The sequence below is a fragment of the Pavona decussata genome, unplaced genomic scaffold, assembly GCF_977016875.1.
Source record: "Pavona decussata unplaced genomic scaffold, jaPavDecu1.1 SCAFFOLD_134, whole genome shotgun sequence".
Taxonomy (NCBI): Eukaryota; Metazoa; Cnidaria; class Anthozoa; order Scleractinia; family Agariciidae; genus Pavona; species Pavona decussata.
The window spans coordinates 6174106-6194759 of NW_028145547.1; the positions used below are offsets into that span (position 1 = coordinate 6174106).

The 20654-nt window shown below is 37.8% G+C and overlaps 3 protein-coding genes across 5 annotated transcripts in view; 2 read left to right on the top strand and 1 right to left on the bottom strand.

Annotated features, from left to right (window-relative positions):
- Positions 1-20654, bottom strand: part of LOC146467979 (uncharacterized) — a 27208-nt gene continuing 6554 nt past the window's right edge. Inside the window, exons 1-6 of one of the 3 annotated variants that reach the window (XM_085125673.1) lie at positions 15295-15439; positions 6718-6921; positions 3926-3977; positions 2928-2954; positions 1435-1545; positions 1-918 (exon numbers count right to left, since the gene is read on the bottom strand). In XM_085125673.1, the coding sequence (XP_084981799.1) occupies positions 769-918; positions 1435-1545; positions 2928-2954; positions 3926-3955 (318 nt within the window). In that variant the 5' untranslated portion in view covers positions 3956-3977; positions 6718-6921; positions 15295-15439 and the 3' untranslated portion in view covers positions 1-768. Of the gene's footprint in view, positions 919-1434; positions 1546-2927; positions 2955-3925; positions 3978-6717; positions 6922-7098; positions 7240-15294; positions 15440-20654 lie in introns of those variants that run through there. The other 2 variants (XM_085125672.1, XM_085125674.1) reach the window with 2 other exon arrangements.
- Positions 8838-13054, top strand: LOC146467980 (uncharacterized). The gene is made up of 4 exons (XM_085125675.1): positions 8838-9043; positions 11777-11839; positions 12333-12443; positions 12715-13054. The coding sequence occupies exons 2-4, from the start codon at positions 11801-11803 to the stop codon at positions 12865-12867; spliced, it is 303 nt and encodes a 100-aa protein (XP_084981801.1). The 5' UTR covers positions 8838-9043; positions 11777-11800; the 3' UTR covers positions 12868-13054.
- Positions 15118-20654, top strand: part of LOC146467981 (trafficking regulator of GLUT4 1-like) — a 7881-nt gene continuing 2344 nt past the window's right edge. Inside the window, exons 1-4 of the mRNA XM_085125670.1 lie at positions 15118-15261; positions 16933-16978; positions 18703-18896; positions 19481-19609. Of these exons, the coding sequence (XP_084981796.1) occupies positions 16951-16978; positions 18703-18896; positions 19481-19609 (351 nt within the window). The 5' untranslated portion in view covers positions 15118-15261; positions 16933-16950. The remainder of the gene's footprint in view (positions 15262-16932; positions 16979-18702; positions 18897-19480; positions 19610-20654) is intronic.

The window sequence follows — 20654 nt, forward strand, 5'->3', positions numbered from 1 at the left end:
TAAATGGATATAAGTTTTATTTTATTTGTTCAAAATATCACTGCATTCAGTTTATTAATCGAAAGAACAATGCAATAAAAAGCTTGTTTCTTGAAAAGGTTATATAAAAAATATAAAAGGCGATTTTCATATATAAATGGCAACTGTATAAACTTTACATAAGAAAATACACGTTATTCAAACGAACATACACCTGCACCTTCTTGCTAACAACTACAAGGTCATCATCTTTAATGATCCATTGGAAATGAATTATTTGTGTAATACCCTAGCAAATTACGCAGTGCAATTTTTGAGATATTGAAACCTTTTATCCCAAAGTCGACAGTTGAATCGATATGAACTATAATTGTTTTTCTTTGGCTATTTTAATTTTAGTAGGTACTGATGGGTGTGACAGGGTGCAGCATCTCTCAGGTATGCCAGTGACATGAAGATGCGAAGACCCTTGCAATTGGGGAAAGAAGGGTTTGAAACTAGCGATTGGGGACGTCTTGGGAGCAAAAAAAATTCAGGTGGAATAATTTTGGTTGAAGTGATTTTGGCAGGGGCTTTTAAGTGTTTATTTGCGGACAAGGATGGACGTCCAATGGCTATTGGACTTTTCTGGGGGCCAGTTTTACCTGAATAGGACTTTTCTGGGTCTAACGGCAACTAAGCCTCATTTGCACCACCCGTCACTGAAATACCTGAGTACTATCCCTTGGACAACTTCACTAATTGTGCTCTCCTATTTGTGTTTCGTAATACTGGACTTTAAACGAATGCTTAGGCCATCACTGGGACGATTGCAAAAATGAAGATACAGAAACATGCGATCGCTATTCCAAAGACAATTGCGAGAATTGCTGAAAACCTGGCATCTCTGGAAGCATCTCCTGCTCCTTTTAACTCATCATTTTCGTAACGCTGGTTCGTCTGAAAATAATTTTAGACAGGTAAGTAAATAGAATAAACAAGAAAGAAACGAGATTTAATCGCACGCCCTTTCTTTCACCGGTTGGTTGGTCAGACAACTGAGCTTCAGTGAGACTTGTGGCAAACTGTTGTTGTCAGATGTGATGCTGCATGTCCTGCGTGCTCCAAATTTAAAAATTTACACTGCCAGCATCAGTATGGTAAGGAGATTCTCTTATTCTACATCTGACTGGATTTCAGAAATCTCTATTTGTTCTGTCGTATTAGAGTAAAAAGAAAAAACTTGGAAGAAACTTGGAAGAATGATGAACTTTCCATCTTATGTCAGTCAAGGAACCCCTTGAACCACATCTAGTGTCCGCTTTGGAGGGGATTTGTGTAAGAGTGTGAGGGCAACATTTACGAACTGAGTGTGAGGGCAAGACTAGAAAATAAACCATCATCATCAAATCCAGGAAATTTGTAACGTAAGTTAGACAGCAAGCTCAATTTATATACACATCTGTTGTTGCCTACCACATAAGACATAAGAAGAGCCAGCAATCCAAGCAACGGACAGAAGAATATGGAAACAATGGCCAAAATCCTATAGTCATTAGGTGGTTCTTCCCTGAGCGGAGCCGCATGCTGCAAAATACAAAATACGCGCGCGGTGGTTAGGAAATTCAATTTTCATATTCAGAAGTACCCCAGATTCGGCTCCGCCTATAAAATGAGCAAAGACAAGCTCATTATTTGCACCATTGCCAACGTTGTTGCGGGCCTCCGGCATTGAATCAAGCCATATATATTGCAGTTCAATATCCTATTGTTTAGTGAACTCCAAACGTTGTTATATCTACAAGCAACAAAAGTTTCACAGAATAATATAAATCATGACAATTGCGCACTCTTTAACCGGATTCAGGGCCCTCAGTTTAGCAGAGCTCGGACAGAGGAACAGAACAGGGAGGACGGAGAAATCAAGACGAAAATGTTGAGAGGAAAGAGTACAAAAATCATTAGGAGTTGGGAAGGGTGTGAGTTTGTGGATTTTTTTTAAAACTTGCGTGCGGGCATGGGGTAGGGATTTGACGTCAAGATCGATCCCCTCATGTTGACCGAGAAAGCACGAACTGATCAATTGGTGCGGATTGGGCATACATTGATTGGCTTCACTCGGGCCACCAAGTTCGGTAGTAAACGATTCTGACTGCCAAAACAATTACTCACTGCCTTACCGGAATTAAATCATGGGAGGCAAAATTTAGCCTAGGCAGGAGATTCATTGATTGGCTTCATTTGGGCAACCAAGTTTGATAGTAAACCATTCTGACTGCCAAAACAACCACTCACTGCCTTAGTGGAATTAAGATATGAGAGGCAAAATTTAGCCTAGGCAGGAGGTCACAAGACAGTGAGGAAGGCAAAGTAAAACGTCGCCGAAGGGGAGGAGGGTGGGTAAAAATATATTACCAGCCGAGGCAGAGCGCGTAACTTGGCAAAAGACGCAAAAAGAACCAGAATAATTCCCTTAAAGGCCCACATTCACCCAAGATGTATTGCGCACCGAGGAACAGTTTTCATATATGAAACCCCCCCCCCCCCATTTATTTGAGCGGGAGTCGAGTGAGAAAGCAATCAGCGATCACGAATATTCTTTCCCTCCAGCACGAGTCGTAGAGGAAACCCGCATGAACCGCTTGAGTTCATACAGCCAATAAGATCACGCGTTTGGACAATACAGCATTTCAAAACAAAAACAAACGACCGCAACGACTCTTGGGTTAAGGTGGGCCTTTAAGTAGGCAACCGGGATCCCTAGAGGGCCGTACGGCAATGAACTATTCATAAACAGGTAAAAAATTCCGCACGGCTGATTTCGTGAGTATTTTAGCAGTGAGAATAGTCGCAGAAGGTAAATCAGAAAACTGCATTTGCAGAAAAGTAACAACAAAGGGGAAACGGCCGGACAAGAAGTTAAATAATTAATTAAGAATCAGCAAAGTAGACAAGTTGTGATCACTCACACGCTCCATGTTGTAACCAACTGGCCCCTGAAAAGCAAAATATCGTTTGAGAATATAAATAAGAAGTGGAAAAAATAATGAGTGAATACAAGTTATGTAGCTCCATCCAATCATTACATTAATAACTTATTTTTAGTTTAATTACAAACTTATGCTTAAGATTCAAAGTGATTCAAGCATTAGCAATTCCATTATTATATAGCCGAACAGCAAAGGAACCATTGTTTGTTCGAACTTTGTAAAAACATTTGAACCAACTGTAGTCTGTTATTATATGTGATTAATGGGTCATCAATGATTTAAATTTTGATTTTAATTTTCTTCATATTTTTATGAATCATTTGCAGTCTTGACAAGACCGTTTATAATTTTGATTTGTGGTTATACTTTTATAGCGTTTTTAACTCTTGTGAAGTGCATTTGAATATTAATCTAGAAAATGCGCTATACAAATTTTACTATTATCAATATTATTATTATTATTATTATTATTATTATTATTATTATTATTATTATTATTATTATTATTATTATTAGGCTATTGATGACAATAAAGACGATAAAAGGGTGTTGACATTATTTTTGGTGTCCCCTTATCTTATCAGAACAATGAAATAAGCAAAATCTTATCAGTAACACTAGCCTGCGAACACAGACGTATCTCCGACTGTCGCTTTAGCATTATCACAGGCAAATTAAAGCAACAAAACATACAAATGAGATACATTGCTGACGCCGCATACAGACGTTATAGATTTAGTCATCAAAACATTACACTGATTTTCTTGTTAAATTTTAAAATTACGGTTACAGTGTACTTACATTAACTCGCAGTAACTATATTTCATCTCTTGTTATTCAAATCTACTAGCTTAAACCAAAAGCCAGGAGGTCTATGACTGCACATTTATATCAAAAAATGACGAAATGGTAACATTGCTGTAAATAAAATTCCAACAACTTACTACATGATACCACGTAACTGAAAGGCTACTTACCCCCCGATTATCTTTATCGCCACCGTGCATTGTTGCGTGTTATAATGAATTCCTAAACACAAAAAAACAAAGCATTTTAAGAGAAAACTAATGATCAATAACACCAAGATTACATGGTCAATTTAAAGGATTAACCTTAGTCCTGAGACCGTTTACTTGATTATTGAAAACTAATTTTTCCGTTTAATGTGCAGGTAAATACCAAAAACGGACAAAAACTTAACTCTTTTAACTGTAAAACTGTAAATGGTTTGAACCCAGGAGTCATGTCGTAAGTACGTAAATTATGATCATCCGGGTGAGTGTAGTCCTGAGAAGGACTGTTTGGGGTGACTTTGACTGACGTTTCGACAACCTGAGCGGAAGTTATCTTCAAATTCAAGTGAATTGTGGAACGTCAGAAGGTGGTATATATGTCTCTGGTTGTTAACCTGATTGGTCAACGAGGTCGAGATTTTATTGGTCGTTTGTCAGTAAGCCGTGGTGTTATTGGCTTTTAACTGTAACTCTTGAATAGTGCAGGGATCACTTGTACAAACAGCAGCAAAGTGTAGCCGGATCTTTGTGTAGATCAGGATCAGCAATGTTGAATAAAACGTAAAATTAAATGCAAGGATGATCGGACAGCTAAAAGAATTTTATTGCCCAATATTTCGGTTAGACAATACTAATCTTCGTCAGGGGCTGCTTTTAACTGTATATGACAGAATTGTTCTTGTTTGCTTGATCAAATGGTAATGCTGTTCTGGTATGAAATTGGGGAAAAATCGCTATGATTGTTTCTTCCCCGTGTTTGAGACGTATAAAAGCGTCAAATTTCACCTCCGGTTGGGTACAATACCGCGCAGGATGGGGGACTGGAGATAGTGGGACTGTGACGTCAGTCAACAGGAATACCTGAGCTATAATGCTTAGTCTCGGCGTGGTTTCTCTATTCCTCAGTTGTTTCATTCGCAGTATTCAACAATCCCATTCATCAGATTCATATTTCGTCACACAGTTTTCTTCCTCTGCATGCGCCGAAAACAACTGAGGAATAGAGATATCGGTTACTTCTAATTTGAAGAATGTGATGAATGATTAACCTTTTGTCTAAGTGGCCACGTCATAAATAACTGCGGAAACTTGACATTCGTCTTTAAGTATATCATATATTAGGCTTTATCACATAGCAGGATCACATAGCTTAATGAAATTCGGCAAGGCTAAATGTGTTGCACTTAATTGTACGCATTACCCGGGGGGGTACTCCCCGGAATTCTCGGTAGGGATGTGCCGCCCGGTTCTCCAAATCCTGACCCTATTACAGACCAAAACATGCCATTTTCCACACCCGTTTTAAGACCTGGTCTCTAAAATCCCTATCCGTTTTCAGACCTGACTTGTAGCGTAATTAAGCTTCACATCAGTTCCGAAATCAAGAATTTGTAAAATTTACCCGAAATTCAGCTCGAATGATATATTTTAGATACTTCTCTTTCTCTACTATTCATTTGGAATTGAAAAGACAAATACGTTTATACTCTCTCGTGGTTCCCTTCAAAACCATACCCGATTTAAGACCATAATGGTCACAATCTATACCCGTTTTCAGACCAAAACGGCTGAAAATCCATACCCTTTGGGGCGGCACATACCTAGAAAGCTTATATAGGGGAGTAACCTCCCCCCCCCGGGACGCATTACAACAGCATAATTTCAATTATCCATTGTTAGTAAAATGAACGTGTTTCCTAACAGCGGGAAGTGTAAATACATGTACATGTGTATAAACAAAGAACTTCACAAACAAAGGGAAACAAAAGGGGTGTCTTATACGCTACACTCTCAATTATTTAAAAGTAGGTTATAAATACTTTCGAACTCCATAATGAAAATTCAGAACTTGCGGTAAAAAAAAAAAATCCGTTAAAGACCGCTTAAAACAAAATTTTGTTAAAAAGTACTTTGTGCTATGAAAAAGCCGCATGATCGAGCCAGCAATGGCATCACAAAACATTAATTCGTCAAACAGCTGGCAGACATGAGCAAAACGGCTAAAAATTCCGGACTAGAATAAATGGCACTCAAGGAAAACTATTTTGTACTAAACAGTACTACTCAGCGTCAAGCACACTTCTACACAAACAACAAAGATTATAAAATCTTCAGTAAACTTCAATGAAGAGCTTGGGAATATCACGCATATTTTAGCGCGCGTAAAACGCACATGTAAATTTAAATCAGCCTGTACTCGTCATATTAAGTAGATCGTAGTCTTCACCGCCATTGAATGTTTAATACATGCAATAAAGACAACAAAATCCTTTCTGATGTTAACTCAAGAACCCAACAACCAACCATGTTGACAGAACGCTTTACATCTTAAATCGTGAGTGGCAACTACATTGACAACAGAGGATAGTTTCTTTTTCCATTTAGCCTCTGGTACCAGTAAACGCCGACACATCACAAGAATTTGTTTATGTCATACCGTTTGTATTTCCAAAACAAAGCTTTCGCAAACAAAGCGAAGAAAATCAACCCCGCTTCGCCCTGTTGCTAAACTATACAAAGAAAGTATTCCGCACGTATCAAATTGCTCTTGACCGCTATTCTGTAGACTCTTGAATGATCGTTGTCAGTTTTTGTCGTCACCAGCGTAAAGTAACGTTCATATTTGTCCTCGAAAACAATCGCCTGGAAGCAACAAGCTAATATCAAAATCATCTTTGGCGATTGAATCCAACTTTAAGTGAAAGAACCAACATTCCGTATGTTGTTTATGACTTCAGTGTTTAATCTAAGCTTACCTCGATGGCAGCGATGCGGAAACTTCAGTGCCAAACTTTGCTTTCAGACTTAAAACTGGGCGGCTGTGTTAAAGTTATTGCCCTGTACTTCCCTGTTGTATGTTGGGATACAGTTCAGAGTCGGCTGGTGAGTCCCTTTCACCTCTAACTGCCAAGCACCTTTGCAGTAACAGTCCGGAGTACCGATCAATTATGCGTAGGCTCCTATTAAAATTAAGGCATAGCATTCATAGCGTGAATAGTTAGAAACGGAAGTCACGGAAGCGAATAGCGTGAGCTTGACCAATATCGATCAGCGTAGTGTCGTAGAGAAAAGAGTCACGAAGCAGAACGGCAGTTAAGGCGGTTTATACATGATGTTCACTTGGAAATGAGAGGTGCCTTAGTTTCTTACGAGTAAACAGTTGAAAAGTAGAACAGCTTATTATGGAAATATCAGTGAAATTCGTGCAAAAAGGCGTGGGTATTTTTTACATGAAATTAAAGCTGATTGACTTTTGGCAGCGTTTATCGTCTATATCTCTGTTTACTGAACTCGTACTCTGATCCATCGGGATCGGTTTACACGGTTTTCAAAATATACCGGTTTTTAAAACTTTTTTTGTGAAGTTGAGAATGTTTTGCAAATTTAAGAAATCATATATGAATAAAGTTTTTTTTTCGAAATTTTTGGAAGCAGAGTAGGACCAAGTAACGAACAAATTTAAACTGTTCTGAAATTAATCACTTTTCGCAACCGGATCTCTAGTTCAGTTGTAACTTTTGGTCCTGAAGATCAGTTGTACTGGTTGAATACACCCACTTAAGATTACCCTTTGTCGCGGCCGGTCAGTTTGGCTGGTGTTTTTTCTATTGAAAGAAAGTCATAGAAACACGCCTGGAGGACTGCAACATACAAACACGAGTCTTATTAGCACTGAGCCGTTTTCAAGTTTCGGTTGTGTTGAGAGTGAGTTCTTCCAATCCTCTGTAGGAATTCTTTATTTAATTTCCTAGAACCACAGAAAAAATGGTGAGCATTTCCACAGGAAAATAATCTCTTTGTTTATAAAGTCAAAGGGCACCTTTTATTAAAGTTACCGTCTTGTAAATGTATTTAGCATATCCAGGTGACCAGTTAGCCAAAAACCCACACTGCTAAATATCTGATTGGCTCAGCAAGGCGTTCTAACTTTTGACATTCTACCCTGGGAAATAAAACATTTTTTACCCAATTTTTTTTGTTCAAGGGGTTATACTTTAGAAACAATAATTAATACACGCCTCGCTCTTGCATTCTATCGTCGTGACTTTCATAGTGGGCTAGGGGTTTCGTCTTTGGTTAACTTAATACGCCAATAGAAATAGAAATTTCCGTCTAATTTTAAAAAAATCCTTACAGATTATTTAGGAAAAAACTACTAAAGGCTGCCAAGTGCATGACGAATGTTTCGTTCAATTTAACAATAAACATAATGTTATGTTCTCGGCTATCGGTGTTCACCTCACTGAACTTGGACAGAAAAGGCAGCAAGCAATCCTATTAATGGGCTACACCCAGACAACACCTTCACAGGCGAAGAAACACAATGTTGAAGTCAACGTTGCTTGCGACTCTTCCGAAAACACAAACCATATAAAACATATACTAAGGTTTGAAAGGTCAACGGGCCCATACTGATCGAAAACGAAAAGGAGAGGACTTCTAGTTGACATAACAATTCTACTTAAATTATTAATCAGTCTATTCCCGAAAACTGCAGTATACTTTTATTTAGTTGCCGAAGGGGCTTAAGATACTGATGGTAATACCACTCGCCACTTAGTCAAGATAGCCCGAAAAGCCGGTTTAAATGCAGTTTCTTTTTCTGACAAAATATTGATCGAATTTTATTATTCAGTTTGCAGACGTCTGGTTCTCAATTATTATTTTGGCCTGTCTCTTTTTATATATTTTTTCAGCTAAAAATACAACATCTTACTTCAAATGGCTCCCTCAGTAACCATCCCAATCACATGTCGTTGACCACCCTTTGGAAAGTCAAGGTCTAGCTAGCCTTGGTTAACCACAAGAAAAAAAAACATTTGACCATTTCCGTCTTTATCATGTTAATAAGCTGTTCATTGTTGTGACACTGGTCCTTCAGGCACATTCCATTCATGCTAATCGCACAAATAACATATTGATCGCTGCTCGGGTATTGCGTTTAGGTCACGCTCAGGCTTGGCGCGAGTTTTGCTTGAAGTATTTTGCCGTCTTGCATCAAGAAATCCTTACCTGAGGAGAAGCGTGCTTGAGGTGTAGCGAATTCATTCGAAGAGGAGCAATAGTTGCACTTCGTTTAAGGTAAGTTGCAGATTTGCGAGAAGCTTTGCGTCGCGTTTACGTGGTTTAATTGATCGTGCATGAAAGGCGACTCTTGGCCATGAATATTTATTTACCTTCTCTTCTATCGCCGGGTCGTCTTCAGCGATATAACTTTTCCAAAACAGCGCAATTGATTCTTTCCTGAACTTCAAATATAGTTCTTTGTCATTGCGATGGAGATGAGCAATGGACGCTTTGATTACAGTTTATTAATAATTAAGCTCATACAAGGCATACCGGCCAATCGATCTGTGAGTATGAGGTCAACATTTAGATTTCGTGGTCGTTGAAACACCATCGTTGTCCAAGCGAGCATGATCGAGATGAGCGATGGACGCTTTGTTTATTAATAATTAAGCTCTACATTAGGCATACAGGCAATCGATGTATTCGTGGTCATTGAAACAGCATCGTTTTCCAAGCGAGCATGATCGAGAAGTTTTCTTTAATTTAGGCACTGGGTCGTTAATGCAAAATCTACCAAAACCTATCCAGCCACTGCAAATGCAAAATATGCTGTTTAATGCCGTAAGTGAATTACGTGTACGAGAGATTGAATGTGGGCAAAGTCCTTTTCGTCCCAAAAAATGCAAGTATTCTACTATCAGATTTAATTTAATTTTATAAGGCTTGTGCATATTCAATTATGCTAGGTTTTCAACACATCTGAAACAATTATTGTTGGGAAAAGTAAATTTTAGATTACAGAACAAGTCGTATTGATCTTTCGCCAAGGATGGGCCGTTTATCCTCTTCACTCGCCGTCGGGTGAATCGACAGCATGCGTTTTTGTGCCCGGGCGTCTCAAATCACGCTGCTCATCGACCATAACAATTCGAACAAGTGATTGATTATGCTAATTTAGCACAGAACAATGGTAGTAGGACTAACAGCGAAGTATCTGCAAGAAAAATCGCTCTTTGAAAGACAGGTTTTCATATTTAAGACTATGCCGGTATTATAAACTTCCGCCTGGAATTTGATCCGATGTTTTTCACAAACCAGACTACAGTACTTTAATGTATATTGAATAACGCGCGATTGGCATATTTCGCAACGAAGTAAAAGTTCTGCATATATCAGGCACTCAGCTGCATCATAGTTTCATTGTCTTGTTAATTTTTTATGAAAATTTTAAGCTTGATTGATTTTTTACTGTCCTGCAGCCTTTCAGCTTATTTCGCAATAAAAATCAGGTCTTTTTCCTTCATAATTCACTGCCATAAGTCTAGATATTTGTCATCAAGATTCATAGTCTTCAAACGCGTTAAGCCGTGCGAAGGAGCCTGATACATTTTGCTCTACCTTTATCTCAACATTAATATTTTACTGTGACTTCTCAGTATACATTTCCGTTATACATTTTGGAAGAATCTGATCAGATATAATGACATATTTTGTTAATAATTTCATTTACTTCCATGATATACGTATAAATGTTGTTAGGAGAAACTAGATGCTGATCTGATCGATTAGATAGCTGGGACAGATTCCAGCTTGACGAAAACCTCACAACAGACCCTTTTAACTCCAACTCTCACTCCAATAGCGTAGCTCGATCCACTGGTCACTGTACTGTGTATAAACACAAACAACCCACGACTCCTTGATTCGCTCTGACGATGGGCTAACGCTCGAAACCTCAGGACTCGAATCTCTTTACGGTGGCCAAATTACCTTCAGTTATCAACTCTGTTGATTAAAACAAACATTCGTTTTTGCCGGCCACCGACACACTCCATGACACGCACTGACAGGTTCTTTAGAAACCAATCTCCTTAACTCAATCTCAGTCGGGTTGTCACTATAACGAATTTCAACCGAACATTTAGGATAAGTTATTAAAACCGCAGTTTAGATGGCGTTTAACAAAACCACGTTCTAGGCCATTTTCAATTTTGCGAAGAGTCATATCTAAACATTGTCTACTGCCGACGGTAACAAGAAGGCTTGCATCCCAGACTAGAAAACTATTTACCTACTTAAAATAAAACACTTATAAACAGATTTGGAGGCCCACTGATTGTCTTAAGCCACGGCCTAAGTTAGACTTTGTTTACTGAAATAACTGGCCCTTATTGTTTTATATCATAGTGATTTTGAAAAACCTCATTTGCATTTACTTTCAACACACTTTTACATTCGCGAATGTAGTCGCGAATGTAAAAGTGTGTTGAAAGTAAATGCAAATGAGGTTTTTCAAAATCACTATGATGTTGAGTAACACTTTCTTGGCTTCGACAAGCAAAATTTCACAAAGATATTGTTTTATAACAAATGTAAAACTCATAACATTGTAGCATTGTAATTTATGTCTTGTCAAAGTTTTTCAGTGTACACGAGAACAGAATATATGTATGCCGCTCAGTTTGTTTTTCTTAAAAAAGGGAACAACTCTGTCATTCATGTCTTCTCTTGACGCACATGGGTAAGTTCAACAAGTGCCTATACCGTATAAGTCCTGATGCTTATACCTACACCACGCTTGTGCTTATGTTGTGCCAATGCCGTGCTTCGATGTCAAATGAGGACATGGGCTAAGTTAAATGATCATTTCTCTGGCGAAAGCAGGTTTATACTCCATCTTTCATCAACTCGTCATTATTGTGTTCGATTTGCTCCAATTAGTAAGAGTAAAGCTTAAGCTCCGAGGCAAAGCAAAGCACTCAGTCAAATAGTTTCTAATAAATCTGTTTTCTGTTCATGATTCAGGAAGGCTTCTTTTAACGAGAAAAAATGGAGCAAATGAAGTTTGAAGAAGATCCTGCATACCAGGTATGAATATACTTTAAAGAACTATTCTGCTTTACTGCTTCTTCTTCCTTCAAGCTAAAGTGATAATTTCTGTCAAGCTTAAGCTGGATGATTTTTTTAACAGGAACTGTACATTATTACGATCAACACCAGCAACAATACAACAACTGTCCTCAGTATCTTCATGTGTACTCGTGAAACAAACTGAACTAAACAAGCTAGCATGCCAATAACGATAGAGAATATGAACTTCGGAGTTACTTTCAACCTCATTATAAAAGGGAGGCTTAGTGCACAGGTTTTATTATTGAAAATTAGTGTTCATTCATATGCAAACAAAACCAATTTTCATGTGAAAAGCTTTGCACTTAGCCTTGCTTTCATAATGAGGTTCACAGCAACTCGAAAATAGCCTATTAAGATACAAGTTACAAGTTTATTCTGGGAACGTATTTAATTATTTTGATACGTTTTCACTCTGCATATAACAGAAGGTATTTTCATTTGATTCCAGGAGGCGTGCAGAAGATTACTGTTCAGTGACAATGTTCGCACCGCTCTTGTTATGATTTCTCTTCTGACACTCTTCCCAGTTGGAATCATATCCATTGTTTTCTGGATACTGGTAAGTACACATACTTAATTATTTTTATCTTTGATATGAAAAAGTATCAATTGTAAATGAAGTTGCACAAATCTACTAAATTATAATGGAAACTATCTCAGTTTTTTTGCGACTGAGATATCCGGTTTTTTAACCAGGCTTGAACCAGGGTATAACCCTGGTTTTACCAGGCTTTTGTTGCCAGGGTAATGTTTTGCTCGCCAATTTCATTTTAACGTATTCCCCAGTGAGAAAGCCTTCACGGCAAGTTCGCAACATTTTAATTTTTCAGGCCCGACGAGCCGGAGACCAGGGACGTAGGAAGCGGGAAGTGGACAATTATCACGAGGCTGAAACTATGGCTCTGACGTCAATCTCGTTCGGATTGTGCGCAGTGCTGACCATTCTCATCTGCATTCCTCAGTTGAAGCGGGGAATCGTGTGAATAGAGCATGCACAGGGATACCGCTCTCCTTTGAATATCAGTAGAAGTGATAATGTAAATCCTCAGTGTAGTGTTTTTATACCGGGAAAATCTCTTTGGTTTCCTTTCGATTTTGTAGAATAAATGTAAATGCTTAGGCTGTGGGGTTTTCTGCAATTTGATTAATAAAAAGGTCAAATGCTTTTAAGTTGTGGGTATATTTTCTTGGGCATGTGATTAACCATGATCAAAATTTTCAAGTTTTTGTTTTGTGCATGAAACTGAAACTGAGAGCTTCTACATACAAGCCATCAGCTTCATACCACTTATTACGTCATCACGTTTCCGTGGTCTTTGTATCACTTATGACGTCATCACTTTAACCGCCGAAAGATGGTTTATAACCAACTGACAGAGTAGGAAAACGTCTTGCAAAGCAGACCTAAATGAGAATGACCTGGATCAGTAGATTTACACATGTTTCCATTATTCTTCGCCCAGTCCAGGCGATAAATTTGACCGTCAAGTCAAAATCTCTGCCTGTTGAGGTAAATAAGAAGTCATATTGCTTTTTGTCCGTCGAGGCCAACCAAAAGCTGCAGCTATAGGTGCAAAACGTAGATCGCTCGTTGAAGCTAACCATTCAACTGTTAAGTCTCGTTTTCACCCTTTGAGATAATCCATGTAAAACAGCACAAACCAAACAATAGTGAAATGGGTCAAAGAAGTCTTGACTTTTCTTTATACTACAGGAAATTGTGGATTATTTCGGGAATCCGGAGTGGACAAAGATGCAGCTAATATAATAAGAAAACAAATATGCCAAGCAAACAGGACAAGTTTACAAATAAGAAAGAAAGAAAGCAAATGTCTCTGATTAGTTAGTTTAGCTTACTCATGAGGGCCTGTTCGCACTACGCGAAATTTTGTTTCATTTGACAAAAAATCTGTCAACGCGAAGCCATTTCTAGTGCGAACGATTTTTTGCATCCACCAAAATTTTTTCAAGCCCAACGAAACTTCAAAGATTCCGTCGACTAGCTTTGGAGGCTGCAAAAATTTTGTCAGGCGAGAAAATCCTTTGTTCCTTGTCATCCATCCGTCACTGGGTCATCAAATTTCGCAAAAAAAAAGACACCGACAGACATTTCACGACATCTTGATGGTAAATTGATCAAGTTACTGACATCTGTCACTAAAAGAAAATTCGCATCTTCATGTGCGAACAGGATTACGAAAACAAAAAATTGGTGATTACGAAATTTTCAATTTTTTTGCAAACGCTTAACTCAAATTTTCGTCTTAGTGCGAACAGGGTCTGGACACTACAATATTTTCGTTAAGTAACTTTTTAATTTATGACCTTTGGAAGCTACGTGACGTGCACGTGTTAGATCTCGTGGTCAAGACTTACTGGTTTACGATAAGATAAATTTTATAAGTATAAATATACTACTGTGGCCAAAGACCTGGAAAGAAACAGAGAAGCTTTTGAGGGAGAATAGTTATAGAGAACCAAGAGAGTTGTATTAGTGCGGTTTTATCACGAATGCCGTTCTTTGATTGGCTACGCTAGTCGCTATCTATTAAACAATTAGATTATGAGCTCGAGATTTCTATCGCGTACGCCCTCATCAGCTATTACGCATAGAAATCGAGAGCGAATAATCGAATTGTTTTAGTATAAATCTACTAGTCGGTCAAAACTAAACAAGTAAGTTATCTATTTCCTCATCGCAGACACTTCGAAAACGCAACAAAGCGGCCGCCATTTTGTTGAAAACCATTACTCACTATCTATCACAGAATAGATAGCGAGTAGCGTAGCCAATCAGAGAAAGGCATTCGTGATAGAACACTAGTAGATTTATGCTGATCTGTGATAGATAGTGAGTAGCGGTTTCTGGCAACAAAAAAGGGCGGCCCCTTTGTCGCGTTTTCGAAGTGTCTGCGATGAGGATATAGATAATTTACTTGTTTAGTTTTGAATAACTAGTAGATTTATATTTAAACAATTAGATTATTCGCTCTCGATTTCTATGCGTGATAGTTGATTCGGGCTTCGTCCTCATCAACTATCACGCGATAGAAATCTCAAGCTGATAATCTAATTGTTAATTAAAAACTGAAGCCTTTTCTTGTGTATCGATCTGTCAACGCCAAACCAAATTAAAACGAAAGTCCCTTGATTGGTGGAAGACGTGTTGCGTATTACAAAGAAGAATCAGTATGTATGTATGTATTCTTAGTCTATATTAAGAATACTTTCGAAAGGTAAAACATCAATCAAAATCTTTATTAAAGTGTCATACCTTTTTGCTTGGGAAAACGAGCATTAACAGCTCTGATACGTTTCCTTGACTAAAAAGAGTTCACTACTGCTCCTTGGACTCAACAGATCGTCTTATTACAACGGTAAGATTTTAAATCTCTTCTCAGTCATGTTACCTGAACACAGCTGTTTACCGACCTCAAGAAAGGTGGTATACTCTGGCGCGCACATCCAAACGGTGGATATACGGATCGCCTCAGAAATTCCTGTGAAGTTAGAAATGTCAGCTCGGAATTTCAAAACACCGGAAGACCAATTCCTTTCCGGTTTTCGAGAAAATATATGTCAGCTGGCAAATCCTGTCTGCAGCTTAATCAAATTTGAAGCTAAATCATCCGATTTCTCAGTGATCAACAAGTATTAGCTTACAGAAATCAATATGCCTTTTTGAAGACATATAAGGTTACCATTTTACGGAACGATTGTCAGTGAGAGAATGCAAACTGCTGCTATAGTATATCAGGAGCAACTAACGACAACATTTAAGCAAAATACTTCAAATGTTGCTATTTTATTTCTGGGTCGTCGTTTGGCCCAAAGCGACGACCTAGGAACAAAGAGTGTAACGTTTGAAGTATTTTGCTTAAATGTTGTCGTTAGTTGCTCCTGATATACTATAGCAGCAGTTTGCATTCTCTCACTGACAATCGTCCCGTAAAATGACAACCTTTGATGCTGATGGCGGAACATGAGTGATTACCAAGGTCTGTGTGTATAAGAAGATTCTCTTGTTATGCAAGTAATGTATGGCATTCCAGTGTAAGTCATATCACTCAAACACGGCTGTTGAAACGTTTTACCGGTTTATTTGAAATCAAATATACAGATTTGTTTATTCTTGTCCATTTTATTGAACATATACGATCGTTCTCGATCGCGAAAAATTTACAATTTACGGTTTTCGAGGTTTCCTGTTCATCGTCGTCATGGTAACATTGCTTTTGCTGAACTGTTGGGATCATTCAAATCTTTAATCCAAAGCCAATAACTGGTGTAAATTTCACATCGTTCAGTATTGGAAAGACGGTTGTAAATTCATATGATCGTTCAACAGACTCAATTAATTTGCTAAAGAGTTCCTTCGTGTCTAAAAACAAACAGACGTTTTTTTTTAAACCTATCAATAAATCAATCAATAAATCTTTATTTAAACACGGTAAAATCCATCAGGAGTATAAAAATTAGAAATAACCTAACTATCCTAAACAAAATTCAAAACCTGACTACAACTAATCTAACTAAAACCTGTTTTTCATGAATGCCGTGTGTAACATTAAAAATGAACATTAACTAATCTTTTAAATTGACTAAGAGATTCAGCTTCTCTCACATGACAGGGTAGGCTGTTCCAGAGAACTGCTCCGCTATCACAACTGAATGGTAGTAAGTTAATAAGGTGGTTTGAAAGTCATATTTTTTCCCCTTTTTCTTGATCTCTGTAATAATTATAATAGTTCTCCTGAGCATGTTGAATAATTGTAGTGTTCCCACCTACCGACCTACTTACCTTCCTACCTTGCTACTAACCTACTTACCTAACTATCCATCATCATCATCATCATCTCATTATTATTATCATTATAAAACCTATGCCCGTTTAGTGCATGGACAGGCCTTCAAGGAATTAGTGACATCACGTAAAAACTAGAAAACAAATACGCATGCCCTGTCATGTCATATAGAGTACAGTGCGACACGTCGTATTTTATATTTCTCCAAAATGTCTTGATATCTCAATGCTTCTTACATTTCAGGTAATTTGGACCCAAAGAATGTCTCAATCCGTGAAAGTTCAGCTAGGTATGATGTTTTAGACTCTGTACCATTTTTCCATGGGTCATGATGATCTTTAATTTCGATAATAAAATTATCATTGTTCCTGATTGTATGCTTAAAATTGATGTGTACCTCAAAAAAATGAATGCTGTGCCGGCAGCACTAAAGACCCAAATGATGGATCAGAGAATTAACTCTGTCACTATGTTTAGTGTTAATTCTCTGATCCTTCATTTGTGTTCTTAGCTTTATAGTGCAGTAGGAATTTCAGTCTTGGGTTCATTTTGGCACTTTTTAAAATATACACTACAGAGTTTTAACTCAGAGTTTAAAAATTGTCTTATCCAACATAATGTATGTTAACCCTATTTAGCCTAGGAGTGAAACAAAAAGTACTCGCGCTAACTCCAAATATTTCTATTTTTGTCAAAGCAAAAGTAGATTTCCTCAAGGGGGAAGTGTCGCGCGAATTTGAATTTCAAAATTCAAAACTGTTTGTCTGTCAACAGAAACAAAAAAACAATTGTCTAGTTTTTTTTTTTTATATATATATATATATAAATTATAACCCCAGTGCAATAAAAGTGTCGATTTATAGTGCCTCTGGTCGGAGACAGAGTAGCTTGGAATTGATTGAAACTTAACTAATGTAAGGCTAGCGTTTCTCAAGCCCCCCCCCCCCCCCTCCCCCTTTTTTTTTTTTCAAAATTGCGCTAGAACAGTTCTTTTCAAGATAAGTTTAACTTATAGCTTTCCTCTGGTTGTTGTAAAATTATATTCTAGCTAATTAGCTAATCAGCTAATTGTGAAATAAGACCTTCACTTTTAAGGGAAGGTGTTATTTCACAATTATTAACAAAAGAGGTCAAAAATCCCAAGACAATTCCCCTTTAAAGTTATAATTACGTGTCGACAAATTGGTGTGACATTTTGTTCTTTCAATCTTTGCGTGACTAAATCTTCATCACATTTGCACTTACAGACATGTTTTTCAAAATTTTGATTTTTGATGAAATTTTTACTGTCGTCATCAAAATTTGACACTTTTGTGTTATTTTAGTGTTACTTTATTGGCTTTGACTACTTTTTAGTCAATCTGGATGGTCCTGATCCTACGAGCTTTTGATTAAATCGAGAAATCCAAGATGGTGCTTGTTCAAAGCTATTGAATCAAATCTTACCTCACTTGACGTTCATCTTCTTCCCATTTTGGGACCGCATGCTAAAACAGCGAAAGAAAGAAAGAAAGAAAGAAAGAAGTGAAATGAAAAGAAAAACGGCTCAGAACGTATTTTAAATCCCCCCAGCCCAAATTAAATTTTAGTTGAAGAACGGGGAACCGATGCAGAATTCACCCATAATATCACAAGGAACTTCGAAAACGCGCAGGTTTAATAAGACTATGATGCCAAAAGAAAATAATGCCGGGAAAACTTATAAATAGAAACGTTTTGTATCTTACATGTTTTTTTAAATTACCCCATAACAAAATACTGCACTGGAAATTTTTCTAGGAAGTTTGGTTATCATTTTTTCACCTGTGCTGGGAAACAGCGTTGGATGTTCCGCTTTATACGTAAATATTGCCGGTCTCGAAATAGTCATAGGTAGTAATTTGTTATAAACAAGCAGTTTTGTACAGCTTCTAGCCACATACAAAATGGAGACGTTGTTGTTGGCGTAAAGCGTCTATGAATCGTAGAAATGCCTGTATATTCAAACAATTACAAATTTTATTTTTCTTTAAGACGTATCCAGCCAGCCTCCGGTTTACACACAACAGCCAGCTGCGCCACCTGCACAAGCTGCAGTCCTCCAGCCACAACCTGGTTACCCAGCACAGCCACCCGCCTACCCAGGCCCTCATCCTTTTGGAGCACAGCCTGTATATCCACCTCAAACTGTTCAACATATTCAGCAAAACTCCACTGTACTTATGCAAGTAAGTTCCTAGCTTGTATAGTGTGTTTCACCGGTGTGATATATACCTGATATTCGACCTGGACAAAGAAACACGCTTTTCAACCGACTAACAAAAAAATGCTGGTGATGATGAGCAATTCTACCCTGATCGCACGTCTTTTTTTGTGATTAAGCTTTGGCGCAATGGATTTTTGTATGAAGATTTTTTCTAGAAAAACTGTCAAAATTAACAATACATTCGCCTAATAACTACATAAACATGCCCAGTGAGTAGTAATACACTTTGAGATGAATGTCTAACTTGGGTCGAACAGAGCACCTGTTCGATTCTGATGTATAACTTGAACATGCCTCAGGGGTAAACCTCATTCTGAAAGCGAGGCAATGTACAAAGCTTTTATTATGAAAATCATTTTTCATCGTTATGCAAACAAAACTCATTTCATATGAAAAGCTTTGCACTAAACCTCCCTTTCATAATGACGTTCACAGCAAATCGGAAATGGCCTCTTGTACTCAGCGATAATGAAATCAGCCGTACAAAATTGATCTTGATTGAAATCAGAGAAAGCGAAGTTAATCTATACCTTATTCCTGTCTCAGCAACCCACCACTCAAGCTGTTATTATTCAGACGCCTCCTCGTCCATCGTCTTGGCTTGGTTTGTCTATATTCACGTTCCTGTGCTGCGGTTGGGTATTTGGATTGGTTGCTGTGATATTCTCCTGTATGGTAAGACTAAAACAATAAAAATATTGTAAATTGTTTTGGATTAGTCATTTGCATAGGACGACGATGAGAAAATCTGACGGAACTTAGGTTTAGCAAACCTCTACATAACGAAGTCCTTGGTATTACGAATGATATTATCTAGCCCGATCTTTTAAAATGTGTAGAAGAGAACCTCGCAATATAACGAACCAATTTCCCTAGTCCCTTTACACGTCGTTAAATCGAGGCTCCACTGTAAAAGGTGACCAATCCATGACCTAGGTAGCGTTCATATGCCGGCTACAGGAAAGCTGTTTGTGTTAAGGCTAATTCCCATAAAATATTTTTGGTTTTGAAGTACGTTCCCCTGAACTTAGACCACCGAGAAAAAGATATCAAGCCACTTTTTCAAAGAGATAACAAACCATAAACCGTTTTTTTTTAAAATTGATTTTGCCGAAACACAAGCAAAGACGTGAAATGAAGGATTTCAGTGCACTAGCCTGACAGTACCTTTTAACAAAACAGCTATTATTTTTAGGTTTCCATTGGTGTAACTTTCTAAAAGGTTACCAAAGATATAGAGGATATAATCCCTTTTAAAGAAATAGCAGGGAACTTAAAATTTTCCTACTGTTGTGTAGCTGTCCAGCTATAGACAAGACACAGACCCCATTTCGAGTTCTCCCACACCTATGTGAATATTTTTACTAATTATATAGAGACAAAAATTAAAACATCACTTTTTCCCATACGATTTTGGAAACAAGGCTCTCAACCAATCAACGCGTGAGCACTACATTATAGGTCATAAAGCCTCAAAGGTGGACTCATAAGTTTCACATCAAGGTGACTCTATACAGTTATTGACGCGGGGCGACTGGGTAACAAAATGGCGCGAGTGCGCGCAGTTTTCTATGATACGCGAATTTTCATTATGCTGGCGCACGAAACAAGGCCAGCATCATAAGTAAGATTATTTTAACGAGTTTTCCGAGGTGAATTTTTCTCAAAATTGTCTCAATGTTAGGATTTCCCTGGTATTTGTACTCCAAAAAATCTTAAG

Bases quoted from the DNA above. Each gene is read 5' to 3' on its own strand.
- LOC146467980 (XM_085125675.1), top strand. From the start codon at position 11,801: ATGGAGCAAATGAAGTTTGAAGAAGATCCTGCATACCAG. The intron at 11,840-12,332 runs GTATGAATATAC...ATTTGATTCCAG, and splicing joins AAGAAGATCCTGCATACCAG to GAGGCGTGCAGAAGATTACT. The intron at 12,444-12,714 runs GTAAGTACACAT...TTAATTTTTCAG, and splicing joins CCATTGTTTTCTGGATACTG to GCCCGACGAGCCGGAGACCA.